The sequence below is a fragment of the Melospiza melodia genome, chromosome 26 (genome assembly GCF_035770615.1).
Source record: "Melospiza melodia melodia isolate bMelMel2 chromosome 26, bMelMel2.pri, whole genome shotgun sequence".
NCBI lineage: Eukaryota > Metazoa > Chordata > Aves > Passeriformes > Passerellidae > Melospiza > Melospiza melodia.
Window position 1 is genome coordinate 1,006,575 of NC_086219.1, and position 15,806 is coordinate 1,022,380.

Consider the following 15,806-nt stretch of genomic DNA (forward strand, 5'->3'; position numbering starts at 1 on the left):
GGGCAAGCAGCTACGAGCAAGCACAGCTCCTCGTCCCACCTGGCCAAAGAGAAGGTAAACCAAGGTGATGATGCCCAGGAAGCTGGGAGAACTTTCGGCTCAAACAGTGCGATGGTTTTGTGTGACATGGCTTCAGAGAAATCGGAGCTTATCAGAGCTGATCTCTCCTTGCCGACGTGTTTGGTGAGGGGGAGCAGGAGGCTTTTAGGCGTTTCCAGGCAAAGGTGCAGCCAGGCTGCCCAAGATCAATCCTGTGCTCAATCCCTGCAGCTCCCGGGCGGCTCTGCTGCCAACGCCGCTCCTGCAGTGCTCCCTGCTGGGGAAGGAGTGCCGAGCGTCCTGCCGAGCATCCTGTCCTGCAGCCCGGTGAGGAGCGCTGGGGAATGTGTGCGGCACCCGGCCCAGCCGTGCTAACCGGGCTGGAGCCGCGCGAACCGGGCTGGAGCCGTGCTAACCGGGCTGGAGCCGTGCTAATCAGGCCGGAGCCATGCTAACTGGACTGCAGCTGTGCTAACTGGGCTGAAGCCACACTAACCAAGCTAAAGGCTTGCAAACTGGACTGCAGCCGTGCTAACCAAGCTAGAGCCCTGCAAACCGGGCTGGAGCCGTGCTAACCAAGCACGGCCATTCTAACCAGTCTGGAGCCACGCTGCAGGAAGGAGGCCGGCCCGAGCAGGGCAGGTGGCCCAGGGCTCAGTAACTGTTGCTGCTCTCTGTAGTGACAGCGGTGCTCGGGCTCGGAGCGGCTCGGAGCACCCCCGGGCCAGCCCCGGTGCGGACCCCGCGTGTCACACTCCTCCATGGGGGGACTGTCCCTCCTCAGCGGGACAATCAGATCAGGGTCTGGCACTGCTCCCAGCGTGCTGCCGGTCATGGGGCGGGATAGCTGACCCCATCGCAGAGCTCTGCTCGCCGCGGCTCGGGCTCGGTGCCGGGGCGGCGCTGCTGTCACCGCGGCACCGGGACACGGCCAGGACAGCGCGGCAGAGGGCGCTGCGGCAGAACCGGGCGGGAACGGGACAGATTGGGTGGAAAAGGGACAGTTTTGGTAATAAAGGGCCCGTTTTGGTGAAAATCTCGCAGTGAGCCGCGTGGAGCTGGCCTGGTGTGGCGCCTCCCTGCTGACCGGCGTTCTTTACCCACAGCGCGCCCCACACAAAGCCTGTAGCTGCTCTACCGGCGCTGCAACACCTCCCAATAACCTGCACGTCGTCCCTAAACATTCCCGGCAGGTTTGGGATTAGACGATCCCTAAAATGATTTTATTTTTGTCTTCGGCTGCCCCGTGACGTCACTGAGGGGGGCGGTGTCTCTCGCTGCAGTGACGTCACGCGCGGCCGCCGGCCACGCCCCCCCCGGCGGCGTCACGCGCGCGCGGCCCGTTCGGCGCGCGGCCCGGCGGTGACACCGGGAGCCGGCACCGCCCTGCCCTTCATCCTCCTCATCCTCCTCAGCGTCCTCATCGCCGCCATGGCGGGCGGCCCGCAGGAGAACACCCTGCTGCACCTCTTCGCCGGGGGGTGAGTGCGGGGCACCGGGGCAGGGCCGGGACACGCTGTGCCCCCGGGACCGGGGCGTGACCGGGACCCGCTGTGCCCGAGGGGCGGACAGACCTCGCTGTGCCCCCGGGACAGACAGACCCCGCAGCGGCCGGGCCGGGGCCGCTGCCCTCAGCCGCCGCTCCGTTCCCCGCCGGAGGCGAGCGGGGCCTTTCCCGCCCCCGTTCCCGACCGCCGGGCGCTCCCGGGCCGCGCTGTCGCCACACGCGGCGGTGCTCGGTGACAGAGCCCGGCCCGGGCGGTCAATGACCCGGTACGGCCCGCGGGATGCCGGCCCGGTTCCCCACGGCCGGGGGATGCCGGCCCGGTTCCTCACGGCCGCGGGATGCCGGCCCCGGTTCCCCACGGCCGCGGGATGCCGGCCCGGTTCCCCACGGCCGCGGGATGCCGGCCCGGTTCCCCACGGCCGGGGGATGCCGGCCCGGTTCCTCACGGCCCGCGGGATGCCGGCCCGGTTCCTCACGGCCCGCGGGTTGCCGGCTCGGGGGATGCCGGCCCCGGTTCCCCACGGCCGCGGGATGCCGGCTCGGGGGATGCCGGCCCCGGTTCCCCGCAGCTCCGTGCTGCAGAGCGGGGCGAGCTCTGCTCAGCGATGCCGGCTCCCTCCGGCCCGCAGGGGCACAGCATGGGAACAGGGGTGGAAAAGGTGCTGGCACTTGTGTCTGAATGAGACCTGGCGTGGCAGCCCACTTCTGTTCTGGCTTCAAGGACTTGTATTGGGTTTGTTGTGTTAAAAGCTAAAAGTAACAGCCCTAACCCATAAACCACCAAGCAGAAACCCTTAGAAAATTAACTTATTGCAGTTATTTTAATAGTAGTCTAGGAAGATAATTGTATGGTGTAAATTAGGTTTTAATCATCTGTTGTGCAGATTAATTGCACTTTTGGCCTTGTCAGAAATACTTTATTTCAGTTTTTTAACAGCTTAATTATCTGAGTAATAGACTATTCCTTAGTGCTTGTCAGCTGACAGTAATTAGGAAGCCAACATGAAACCTGTTGTTAGTTTAAATCTGTCTGATTTAAGTAGACCATTGGTTTTTCTGTTGCTTAACAGGATACTTCTCTTTCCTCTGACATGTCCCTGGAGCAATAGGTTTATTTAATATAATATTAAACCAAACAAATGTTGAGTTTTTCAGAGACGCTGCCCTTCTGCTGGCCTGAATGCTCTGTCCCCTCTGCCTCCCCCACCTGCATCAGAGCAGTACCTGGAGCCTGGGACACAAGCTGGACCTGGGTGTACTCGTGGAATTTGTTTGGACAGTAACAGCGCCCATCCGCAGCTCCTGCTGTCCTCATGTAACTCCTCAGACTATAAATAAATAGGAATTTTAAGCTCAACAGTGTTTTAATCTAGTTCTGGGAAGCCAGCATCTTCCTTGGTGATTTATTGTACCCCTGCCTTGTGCAGGGATCCCAGTACTCTGTTCAGTTGTAAATTGGTTTATGCAGAGAAAGTAAAAGGAACCCATTCACTTGAAATAGCTTTGATAGAGGCATTGTTGGGTTTTCTGGGAAGGTGGGGGTGGGCTGTGGTGTCAGATTAAAAGTAATTCCTATCTCTGTGTTTGCACAAAGCAGGCAGGCCAGCCTGAGATAGTCTGAGGGGCCAGAATAGAATGTTTGGCACTTGAGGGGCTGGGAGTGATGAAATGCACCTGAGTGTTGCACAGTGCTCTCCAGCTGTTGAAACAGATGGTTTCCTATTAACCAGGTCATTCAGGCAGACAGACTCCTTGCCCCTTTAGTTTCTGTTAGTCCCTTTCCAGGCCTCCAGCAGCAGCAAGCCAAGAGTGCCCGTGGGGCTGTGGTGGGAGCCTGGCTCTGAGGGCTGGACAGCAGGGACAGTGATGCACAACAGACACCAGGGTGTTTGCAGCTCGGGGCTCCTGTTTCCCTGCTGAAGTCGGTGCAGTTGTTGCTTGTTTTTGTTTGGGAAAAAGCTGTTCTCCGTGTTGTTTTCCCAGCTGGAGGAATGCTGGTTGCTCCAGAGATTTCCTAAGAAGTGGTGGTGTTAGGCAATGTGCTGATGCTGACAAACAGGCTGGGAAATGCTTCCACCTGTGACGTGGAGAGAAGCAGTGTTCACCTGAAGATGGTTGTGTGGTCCAGCACTGGGAGCTGTGCTGGGATTGACTGTCCCACCCTGCTCCTGGTTCAGGTTCCTGTGCGTTCCCCACCTCAAGGAGCACAGGAAATGCTTACAGGAATAGCTACACCTGGTAACAGCGTGATTAGGTGGAAATTGAATGAATGGTTAATAGCATTAAAGCATTAGGAGCAGTCTGTATCGCTCTGGAACTCAGTTTCCTTGGCATCAGAGAATGCAGAGGCTTGTTTTGTTCACAGTCTGGATGATGCAGTAATGAAATATCAAAGGTGGAACCTGCTTTGCTGTTTCAGGTGTGCGTGTCGTGCTGGAGCATGTGGCGTGTTTTAGAAAATCAATACAAAATCAAATCCAAGCCAAATGTGTCAGGCTGGTTCTGAGCTGTGATTGCTGTAACCAGGCAGCTCCATCATTTTGTGACCTTGCTGAAGTCAGTGGTGCTCTGCTGGAAGGACTTTGTTCTGCAGGCCTTCCTTTAACATTCAGGTTGGCTTGATGTTTGTATTAAGAATATTGCTCTGTAATTAAGTCTAGGACTGATGAAGTAAGCCTTAATTAAGATTCTTGGCATCTCTATCAGTTGTGCTAGTGGGTGCTGAGAGTTTGTTTCAAATGCAGGTCATCGATACTTTGGGGATGGACTCTGTACAGATAGGAACCTGGCAGCAGGAGAAGAATGGGAATTGGATTCTGATGTGTGTGTCCTCTGTGTGTTTTTTAAGCGTTCTTCTCTTTATGGAAGTAAATTCTATTTCTTCAGCTGTTAATAGGGAGTACATTCTGTATCACCATGTTTGACCTGTTGAAAACACTCTGCTGTGGTGTTTTGTTTCCAGGGGGTTTCTGTGCTGTTCACCAAGGACAGATTTAGACTCTGCTTGAGGATTTTTGCAAGAGGCTCGTGCAGTGAGCGCTGCATTCACATCTCTGGAGCTGTTGTGCTGCACTGATGCACCAAAAACCCTGACTCACAGAGTGAGGGCTTGATTGCAGCTCACGATTTTCCCAAATCCAGTTTATCCTGCTCCATATCCCTGAGTGTTTCAGGGTCTGTGGCTGTTTATGCAGCTGAGGTTGTTTGTAGGCATTTGGGACACCCCAGGAATACAAAGTGTTTCTTCTGTGCACAGTGTGTTGTTTGTCAGGCATCTTCCCAGGGGATGATGTGTGGGATTCCCATGCAAAGGAAAATCATCTCATCTGAAAAAACTGCCCAATACATCAAAGTCCTTACTTGAACTGTCTGCAGTGTGTTTATGTTTGGGACATAATGTGTGCACCCTGGTGACACTCTGGGAATTGCTGTTAGATAACATTTTTTTTCTGAAATGTTCCACTGACAACATAAACTCTGAGTGTCAAAACTGGTGTTGCAGATACTAACTTGTCATGCTGGGTATCAGAGGATTATATATGCATTAGCAGAAATACTTAAATATTAAAGGCTGCATAGATTAACTGGATTATCAGGCTGAAAGGCAAGGAGTGGGCTAGGAAGGCAAGAAGACAGCTGATGTGGGAGAGAATAAGCCAGAGCTAAAAAACTGTGGGGCAAGGAGTCACTAGACTGAGCAGCTGGTAGTTCAGAAATAGAAAATAAAGTTTCCATTTATGAATTTATGAATTGTTACTGTCCAAGTACTGTTTTAATGTGAAATAAATGGGGACTGAGGACTGAATGCACAGTAGTGGAGCCTTGGTAGATAAAGGAGTTGGGAATTAAGGCAATCCAATCACTTTGATGAAGTTCCCCAGACTTGCAGTTGCCCTGGAGCGTGGTGATTAGTCAGGAGTTAATTGCACGTATGTGTGTCTGTATTGGATGGACACAGTTGGAAAGGCAGCAGTGGGGGGGACCCTGAGAACACTTTCTGTCCAGGTAATGTCTGTGGGAACAGGGAAGGTTTTCCTGATGGGCCTCTCTCATTTCAGAGAGGTGAGAGGCACCTGACAGAAGAGAGAAGGATGAGCTGAAGCCGTTTCCTCCTGGCTGTGTGGAGCCACAGAGGGCTCGGCTCCCAGCCCTGCTCCAGCACACACAATAATCAGAGGCTGATAAGGTCTGGGTGTTTCAGAGCCAGATGACACAATTCCAGTTCATGATCAGCTCAGTGGCTTCAGTCAACCCTCAGAAGCTTTCAGAGAGATGAGGGCAGAGCTCTATCTCACAGGGTCTGTCACTGTGCACCTGTGGATTGTCCCTCGTTTAGGTTTCCATCCCTTTCAGCAAGGAAGAGGAACTGAACAGTGCTGTTTAATCACATTACCAGTGTCCACCACTGCAGTTTCTTCTGGTGGGTGCATTTGCATTTGAAAAGCAGAGTTTGGGCTCCTGCTTGGAAAGAATCTTGCAGGACCTGGAAGCTGTGGGGAGGAAGTTGTGTTCCCTGGGGTGTTTTTGGAGCCTGGTGAAGAGCCTGGAGTTCTGTGGCTGCCCAGCCTGGGTGGCCACGCTGTCAATGCCCCTTTGGGGCTTTGGCAGAGAATGGTTTCTGTTCAGGTAAAACACACTGGTTCGGCAGGCAAAATGAGCTGCATTCATGGGCTGCTGTGCATCTACAGCTTGGAGCTTTCTGCCATTCTTTTATTGCCCTTTCCTCGTGTTTAAAAAAAGATTCTCCTAGTAAGGTAGTTATGTCTGGAGAGGACTTTAGAAAATACCCACTAATGCCTTTATTAATGGCCTTCTGTGGATCTCTGTTCCCAAATTAGTGCATGCACTGTTCTTTAGCAAGCAATGTGGGGTTTTGTACACAAGAAAAAGGGTACAGTTATTTTTTAATTCATCTCCCTTTCATGGAAAACTACCAAAATTGCAATTTCACATGAACATCAAAGAGATTTAAGTTGTTGACCCCTGGTGTTTTCTAAGGAAAATCATAAACACAGGTTTCTGAAGCAATCACATGCTTTGACACTTGTGCAAACAAAGAAAATATTTCCTAGCCAGTTCAGCTGTAGTAAATACCCTTGCAAGAAACCCAAAATATTTACTGAAGTCTTCCTAAATCCCAGTGTGTTTGAGCAATAAAATGTAGATATATTACCTTTTAGCCAACCTCAGCATTATGTTTAATCATGGAGTTTGCCAGAAGGAACATTCAATTACCCAAGAGGAACAGCAGCAGAGAGAGAAATAGTTTGACCAGTCACTTTCCAGATCATGGATGAAATTAGGACTCATACACTTTATATTCTTGCCTGATGTCCTTTTTTTTGAGGCTCAGTCTGATTGTATTAAGATTAATATATGCCTGTTATAGGGCCATGTGTGTATAATATTTCATTTTTGTCCCTCTGTTATCAGAGTATGGGAGGTCTGTTCTTTAGGAGCCTTTCTGCCCTGTTATTCTCTTTACCAACCCTCCTTCTCATCCTTGCTGCTCCTTCCCTCCTTCCCCCCTAAAAAAGTTGATACCCATTGTTTTTAGGAGTGCCTAGCTTAGTGTATTTTTGATGTTTGCTATTTCTGAAGGCCGTTCTTTATTCACAAGTACTGAAATGGTGAAGAATTATGTTATTTTTTTCATTCTGTAGTGTCCTAATCCCCAGTGGCTTGATCTCATCTGGCAGCTTCCTGCTTCCCATAAGAAAAATCCATGCAAGGCTGTGTGTGTTTTAGGACAGCAGCTCCGAGAGAGGGATGCCATGGAAGTGTTTACAGGCAGAGCTCCCAGGTCCTGGCAGGACGTGGGAGCAGTCACTGGTGCCCTGACCCCGTGGTCAGTCAGGGATGTTTGTTGGTGCTGGAATCACCTCTGTGTTTACCATTCCCATCCCTGCCCACCAGGGCATGGGCACAGTCTGCCCTGCCTGTTTGTCCAGCGTGGAACAACCAGAGCAGCCTTCAGACCTCATTCCTGTGCTGTGCTTCTGCACATCCCTGCAACAACCTGTGTCACATTCTGCCTTCTCTTTGTGCCCTGCAGGTGTGGAGGAACAGTTGGAGCCATCTTTACCTGTCCCTTGGAGGTGATAAAGACGAGGCTTCAGTCTTCAAAGCTGGCCTTCACCAGGACTGTGTATTACCCCCAGGTGCAGCTGGGGACCATCAGTGGGGAAGGAATGGTCAGGCCAACATCTGTGTCCCCTGGGCTCTTCAGTGTTCTCAAGTGAGTGCTGCTCCTCCTCCAGTCACCATTCCCAGTTCCACTTCACTAAAATAAAGTATCCTGTGGGGGTCCTGGGGGCTGTGGCTGCCTTTCTGAGCTCTCCTCTGCTGTTAGCTGTTGTCTTTGCTGATCATTGTTGTGCATCAGTCCTGGCTACACCTGTCTTGGTCTCTGTTAAAAGCCTTGAGTGGTGCAGACTGCAATGTTGGATGCTCTAGCTGCTCCCTTTCAGAGGTGTGCTCATAAAGAAGAGGAAATGTGAAATTATCAAACAGCTGCTCAAAGTTCCACCAGCATCTCTGACAGTCTCAGCTCCTGTATGTTAATAGCACAGCACCATGGATTTATGGTCAGCCCTCCTGCAGAAGAATTGAGTTTGTTTGGCTGCTTGGGCAGCCCAGGGTGATGCAGAGGTCCTGCAGAGATCAGGTGGCAGCAGTGCCAAGGAAAATACTGCCCAGCAGAGCGAGCTGAATGATTTTATGTAAGGCCAGCACGCCTGGCAGGCTGCCTGGGGAGAAGCTGCACAGTTATATAACACTGAGTGCTAATTCAAATTCTCTGCAGAGCTCTCTGGCTGGAGTCATTCTGGGACTTGAGTTTCTGTATTGTAAACAGCCTGCTCTCCCCTGCCAAACGTTTCTTTGTCTACTCAGAGGTGAGTCTAGAGCAATTCGTGACTGAATGCAGAAGGCAGTGCCAGTTGCTTTGATTTTAATGCCCTTTCCTTTGCTGTCTTTTCACCTTGCAGCACTGGACTTTAGGCAGCTGTAACTAAAGAAAGTGAAAACTTTTGAGGCAGAAAGATCTTAATTAATCCTCTGGGCCCATCGTTTTCTGGAGTTGTCTTTTATTTTTAGGGAGAGAAGAAATGATTTAAAATGGGTCAGCCTTTTAATATATTTATTAAGCTCATTAAGTTTGGTGACTGGGACCTTGATTTAATTTCACTTCAGGAATTGCTTAGCTGTGTGTATTGCCAAGCTTTCAACCTGATTACTTTAGATGCTTTAGAAGTGAGAGCAAAGTGTTTCTGCTGTCATTCCCTTGCAGACAGCATCTGTGAGGAGCAGATAATGCTATTGATAATGACCTGAGAAAATACAAATGTTTGAAGACAGAAGTGCAGTCCCTTGCTTTTACCCTTTCATCCCTTTCTCAGTTCTGATCATTGCCAAACTGGGCATGATTTGGACATGGTTTGGGAAAATTGTGTGGCTAAGGAAGGAGCCCTGGCAGGGAAATTGCTCTGTGAGAGTTAAAGGTGTTGAGTATGAAAGGCCTTGACTGCTGCAAATAGAAGGAAAACAGGTACCCAGAGGGCAGGTTCAGGCTGCTGCTGATAGAAAGCACTCCAGAAGGGCAGGCTGGTTTGTCTAATCCATTTAGGATTCTGATGAGTTAGCCCAGCTGGAAGCTGCAGTCGTGACTGTTAAGTGACAAAGAACAAGTAGTCGGTGGATCTGTCTCCTTGGAAACACTCAGCCCTGGAGTTTATACAGAAAGTTCAGCTCTGCTGCAGAAAACAAAAGTGTTCCAGAAGCTGCTGCTGTCAAATGAGCTTGGGCTGAAGTCTGTGGGGAGCACTCTGAGCAGTGCCAGTGACCTGGAGAGCAAACTGTGAGAGGCTGGAGAGCAAACTGTGAGAGGCTGGAGAGCAAACTGTGGGAGGCTGGCAGCTCCAGAGGGTGCAGTGCACACCCACAGAGCCACCCAGAATTGGAATTTCTTGCCTGCTTTTCCCAGGGTGAGCTGCTGTGGCAGACTGTGCACTCCCATTGTTTGTAGTGGGACTGCCACATTCAGCTTTCTTGGGGGGAAAAGCACATCCCTAGGTAATTGTGAAAGGAAAAAAGGATTTCTTTTTCCATTCCTCTGTACAGGACTGTATGGGAAGCAAACTTCTGAATTGCTTAGATACAGAGAACACTAAAAATATTCTTTGTTCATCAGTCAGCTATCACTGGCTTCTCCATGAAACTTCAGTTCAATTCCTGACAGCTCTCAAAGAATGGAAATTATAACCCCATGCCATTTGACACCCATTTGCCTGTAGAGCACTGAATTTCATGGTACAGTGGTTTTTACTCAGTCTATAATTCCACTTATTTCGAAGTATATCATGTAGATTAAAATCTAACAGCTCCACAAGTCATAGTCTTTGCTTTTGTGTAGTTCTTTTGGTTCTCTGCCCAAGAGAACAAGAAACTAACTTTGAACTCAAATACTGTCTTCTCCCTCCCTGTTTGTTTTGTATTTTAAGGTCAATTCTGGAAAAAGAAGGACCAAGGTCACTCTTCCGAGGGCTGGGTCCAAACTTGGTTGGAGTTGCACCATCAAGGTAAATAGTTAAACTATTGCTAAAAGCCATGTTTAAGGTGCCAACACAAATGTTGCAGTGCATTTGTGATTCAAAATAATAGGTCATGAAGTTCTCCCTTCTGTAAACTGAGATTTGTGTCTGCATTCTGCTCAGTGTACACATCAAGAAACACTGATAAAAATCTGGTTTACACTTCTATAACACTGGAAGATGCAGAGTAAATAAGGCACTTAAATGCCAACTATACTTAAGTTCCAAGTTATTGCAAGAGCTGCTTCTGAGCCTGAAAAGGAAGAGAAAGCAGTGCAGAAAAGTCTGTAGGTTAATAATTGCATTATTCTAATGTCCTGTTTCCCCTGGACATTCCCAGTGCCTGCCTAGGGAGTGGGAGATGGCATGCCAGGGGACAGGAGTCTCACTGGTGCCACACAGCCCCAGAAGGGGTGCGTGTCCCTCTTTCAGCAGCACCAGAGTTTGTCCTGTTCTTGGCAGGGCTGAAGATCTCTCTGTCTAGGAAATTATAAACTCATTAGCACTTTGGATATTGGCAGATGTTCTCTGCCTGAAACTGAACCAGTTAGAGCTAGTTTTCCAGTCAGAAGGGAACCTGAGGAGAGGTGAACTCCCTCTCTGGCCCCTTGCCTGGTAGGTGGGATGTCCCCACAGAAGCAGGGAATGCTGTTTCTGTACAGGTAACCCCTGCAGCAGGGCTCTGAATCCAGGGCTCTGCTTTCCCATGCAACCCACTCGTGCTGTCTGCAGCCCCGTGCTGCCTCCCACAGCAAAATATTCCTGCCCTGTGGGTGTCAAGTCAAACTGTGGCACTGCAGTGTACGGGAAGAGAGAACACAAACCCCCTGTGTCCGTGCAGATGGAAGTAGTCATGTGGAGGCCTCCTCAGAGAGTTGTGGTTTTCAGGGGGCTGGGAAAAGAACAGTAATTGTCCAGTTTGGCATTATGTGTTTTACAATGCTTTTCTTCTTTTTTCCCCCACAGAGCTGTCTATTTTGCCTGCTACTCCAAAGCCAAAGAGCAGTTTAACAGCATGTTTGTGCCCAACAGCAACATTGTGCACATCTGTTCTGCAGGTTCTGCAGGTGAGTGTTTGTAATTCCTAGAACAGAGGCCAGTGTGTGGCAGGTGCTGAAAATGTGCCCTAAGTCTGGGTTGGTGTATGCCAAAACCCAGGAGTTTGTTAGCTCTAGCTGGCCTTGTCTACAGAGGAAGTGTTTTTCTGTTCAGCACAGAAATATTTGTAGATTGTTGTTTACTAATTTAGGATGTTTTTTCCTACTGCAATATTCTGGTCGTGTCTCTTAATGCAAGGAAAAAATATTCGTAAACACCATTAAACTTCTGATACTGCTTTTGCCAAATTGTTTCAGGGTGTTGTATTTTTCCTACCAGGCTGGGAAAAAATAGTTTGTTCTTGTAGGAAAAATACTGCAGAAGAGCTCCCCTAGTTCAGTCATCAGTCACCAGAGTGGTCACTAAAAATAATCATTCCCTAAGCAAGCTCTTAATTAGGGGTGGGTTCTGTTAATGAGCAGCTCAATGGCACCACCTACAGCCCTGGGGAACACGAGTCCAGTTCAGGTTTGTGTCCCCAAGGGTTTCCTTTGAGCTGGAATTCCAAATCCAGCCGGGAAGGCAGGGATCTTGTCTGCAACAGCCCTTAGGAGCATGACACACAAATTCAAATAGGTGCAAAAAGGAAGAATCCATGGGTTGATGCCTCCTGAATTTTAGCATGAAATTGGAAGCTGTGCCCCTGTGTGGCTTTTGAAGGTGTCTCTGCACAGGGTGTGAGTTCATGGCAATACAATGGCCTGGCTTCAGCTGCACTTGTGGTCGTGTTTTTTCAGCCTTTATCACAAATTCCCTGATGAACCCTATATGGATGGTGAAAACAAGAATGCAGCTGGAACGGAAGTGAGTGACTGAGGGGGGGAATGGGAGCCTCTGGGTGGCCACAGCAGCCTCTGGAAAACTGAACCATCATGGTTTTACTCATGGCTCTTTGTATTTTGATAGGTCTTGCCCAGTTCTTCCCTGACTCTCAGTTCCACCTTTCAAGCCATGTTTCTGTGTGGTCAGACTAAAGGTTCATGTTCTGTGTGTCTTTCCTCAGTTTGGTGCACAGAAACTATTGAGAAGGATGTGGGAGTTGCCTTGAGTGCTGGGTTAGGTTCAGCCTCTGGTTTCACTGTAAATCTTTAGTTTAGCATAGCATTATTTCTCTGTGTTGCTTACAGAATCCTCTGGGGTTGAAGATGAGGATAAATGTGTTGAGGACAGAAGGTTGTGATACAGCAGTGGTAGAAGCTGTGGAAGGGCCATGAGAGCTAAGTGGGAGGCTGAGCATGAGGGTGAAGCCTGTGTCCCTTTTGGCAGCATCACCTGCACTGCTCCCAGGTCAGCCAGGTGGGGTGCTCAGGAGGCTGTAACAGAAAGGGTGCTGCCTTCAAATTGGGGTGAACACACAGCAGTTTATTTCATATAACTTCCTACAAGCAATAAGGATTTGCTGCAGTGGGTTAATGTTCTTTTGCATCATGTTACTGTTAACCACACGTCCAGAAGACAGAGGGAATTTGACAGCAATTTCTTTTAGTTGAATGCTTCACAGTCACTGGTGGATATCAAAGCAATAAGGGACTCTGCTAATAACCTGACTGCTTAGAATGGAAATTCCTTCCTGCAAGGACATGCTAGGTCAGATTAAAAGGATCTTATGAGGCACGACAACTTTATAAATAATTTATAAGACTTAATTCCAGCACTTTGCAGGGTGGCACCTCTGAACTGAGTGCTGCCTCTCAAAATGAAGGATCATGTCTCGTGCAGCAGGACTTCTGTCTCTTGGCCTGCTGAAGATGGCTTTAAATGGAATCACCAGTTTGACACAAAGCCATGTGTCTTCAATGCTTATTGTCTTTTAGCCTTGGTGTGAACTGTGACAGACTAGATTTAACCTGAGCTGAAGGAAATATGAGTATATATTAGTGAAGTAACAAAGCCAAGTGTGCACTCTTAGCATTGTAGTCCTGCTCTGTGCAGCTTTCCTAGGTGAATTTTGGAGTAAAACTTAGAGAACCATTTCCATAGCTATAAAAAGTATTGAAAGCCATAAGGGTTTTTTTAATACTAATTATTTTTCCTGACTCATGATATGTTCTGTTCTGTTTGTTTTGTAGAGTGAGGGGCTCCAAACCAATGAATGCTTTGCAGTGTGCTAGACATGTTTACCAGACAGAAGGTGTCCGTGGTTTCTATAGGGGCCTGACTGCCTCCTATGCAGGGATTTCTGAGACCATTATCTGCTTTGCTATTTATGAAAGTTTAAAAAAGCACCTGAAGGAAGTCCAGCTGCCCCCTTCCTCTAATGGGACCGAGAGGACCTCGACGAGCTTCTTTGGACTGATGGTTGCTGCTGCTGTTTCCAAGGGCTGTGCCTCCTGTATTGCTTATCCTCATGGTATGTTAACCCTTCCATTTGTGAGTGCACTGCAACAGCTGCTGCCTGGAATCTGAGACAAATGCAGGGTCTAGGGCTGTAAAAGCCTTTGCTGTTTGCAGGGCCAAATGCATGGTACTGTGGCTTCTGCACTGGCATTTTCAGTGCTGGTCCCACTGTTCCTAGTGAGACATGTGCTTGGTGATTGGGACTTGCTGGTTCAAAACAACTCAAAAGCCACCAAAAACTGATTGCCTAATGTTTCTGTTCTCACTAGTAGCCTCAACTGGGTAAGTACCCACAGCCTCTGGATTCTGTGATCAGGCTGTGGGAAGCACTTGGGCACTGAACAGTGTTAGTCTTTTTGGATGGATGTGAATGACATCGTTGTGTAGAAGGACCAGTATTGATTACGTGAGCATCAGTAAAGCATTTAGATCTGAATTAGCTTCAATGAGCCAATCATTCATTTATTCCACATGAAAGAGAAATGCTCTTTAACTCTTCCTCTTGCCTGAAGGGCGGTGTGTCCCGGGTTCTGGGGTGAGCTCCTCTCTAACTCTCCCTCCTGCCTGGAGGGCAGTGTGTCCAGGGTTCCTGGCTGGCTGTGCCAGCTGGTGCAGGAGGTTTCCCTGTGCCTGGGCTTTGCCCACAGGAGCCCTGCTGGTGCTGGCAGTTTCTCTGGGTGACTGGGCTGTGTTCTGTGTGCAGAGGTGATCCGGACGCGGCTGCGGGAGGAGGGCACCAAGTACAAGGCTTTCCTGCAGACAGCACGGCTGGTGGCACGGGAGGAGGGCTACCTGGCCTTCTACAGAGGACTCTTTGCCCAGCTCATCAGGCAGATCCCAAACACAGCCATTGTCCTGTCCACCTACGAGCTGATCGTGTACCTCTTGGAAGACCACGCAAAGTAGCAGAGCCGAGGCTCCTCTTACAGACTGAAGACCAATTTCTTCACTGAACAAATAGTCCTTTAAGAGACTGTTGCAGGTGGCAGTGCTGGTGGAAGCACTACAAGTCTGTGACCATCTGTGGATATTTCCTTTTGGACTCATGCTTTCTAAAAGGTCTTAAGTCATTAATGTTAATAGTTAATTATAATTTTTTTTAACTTGATAATTAAACTACTACTAAATTAAATTACAGTATTTAATTTAATTATATGTTTGTCCTTTTCCTTAAGCACAGCCATATGTGGTCAAGGAATGTACCTCATGCTATCAAGTGATCTCTTGGACTGATGTTCATTAAAACTGTATTAAAACAGGAGAACTGGCTTGGACATTTGAAACTGTGTTCTTATAACTGGGTCATATTGCTTTTGAGCACTGTAATAGCCTAAGTGCCCAAATAACTTTGAGTAATTCTGTTTTTTTCAGGGTGCATCATTCACTGCTGTGTGAACACCCTGGGGTGTTTCTCTGTTTGAGGGTATGAACTGTGCACACCAGCATCTCTTAGAAAAGCCACTTGCACTGGCAATGTGATGGTGGGAGGCTTTTAGCAAGAATGCAATTGCAGTTCTGTGTCCCCTGTGCATGTGGGACATGTGGTTATGGTAGTGGGGATGAACAGATCTGTCCTGGCTTTCACACCTGGCTTTGGTGCAGGCCTGAGAGCACAAGGACAGTCAGTGGTTGTGGCCTGGCTGCTCTGTGGGAGTTCCATGAAAGATTTTCAACAGTTCTCATGATACAATTCTTACCTTTCACTTAAATATCCTGCATACTTGAGAGTAGTTCTTTCAAAAACATTGGAATATGCTTTCATTTTAAATCTTCCCCCCCTTGTATTGCAGCAGCACCTTGTGACTAAAGTGTGGCACATGAATTACTAGTGATGGTGCAGGATAACATTTTAGAACTCACACGTAGGCTGCTGTTTTGCTCACTCTGCCTGCTGTTCATTAGTGCCATTTGCTTTGGCAGCTGAGACAAACCTGCAGCATCTGAGCCCAGCTTTGGCCTTCCCTGCAGTGACAACCACGAGCTGCTCATGGTGTGAGCAGCTGCTGATCCTGGAGTGGCACCAGAGCTGTGGGCAGCCCCGAGTGCTCCCAGCAGAGATGGGAGACAGCCTGGCAGGAGCGGGAGCCTCTGAGCAGCTGGAGTTCAGGTGGGATTTGCTGCAGAAATGGGATGGGCTGATAACCAGATTCCACCCTTCCTATTTGTTCCCAGTAGGGCCCAGCTGATGACTGGTGCTTGAGGTCAGGTTTGACATCAGTGTGATGTAGGAGCTC

General features: G+C 49.0%; 1 protein-coding gene across 1 annotated transcript; it reads left to right on the top strand.

Moving 5' to 3' along the window:
* The first annotated feature begins 1,367 nt into the window (after positions 1-1,367).
* On the top strand, positions 1,368-14,855 carry SLC25A33 (solute carrier family 25 member 33). Its single transcript, XM_063176848.1, has 7 exons — positions 1,368-1,520; positions 7,602-7,784; positions 10,048-10,125; positions 11,104-11,204; positions 11,973-12,039; positions 13,305-13,585; positions 14,276-14,855. The coding sequence occupies exons 1-7, from the start codon at positions 1,471-1,473 to the stop codon at positions 14,476-14,478; spliced, it is 963 nt and encodes a 320-aa protein (XP_063032918.1). The 5' UTR covers positions 1,368-1,470; the 3' UTR covers positions 14,479-14,855.
* The last annotated feature ends 951 nt before the right edge of the window (positions 14,856-15,806 follow it).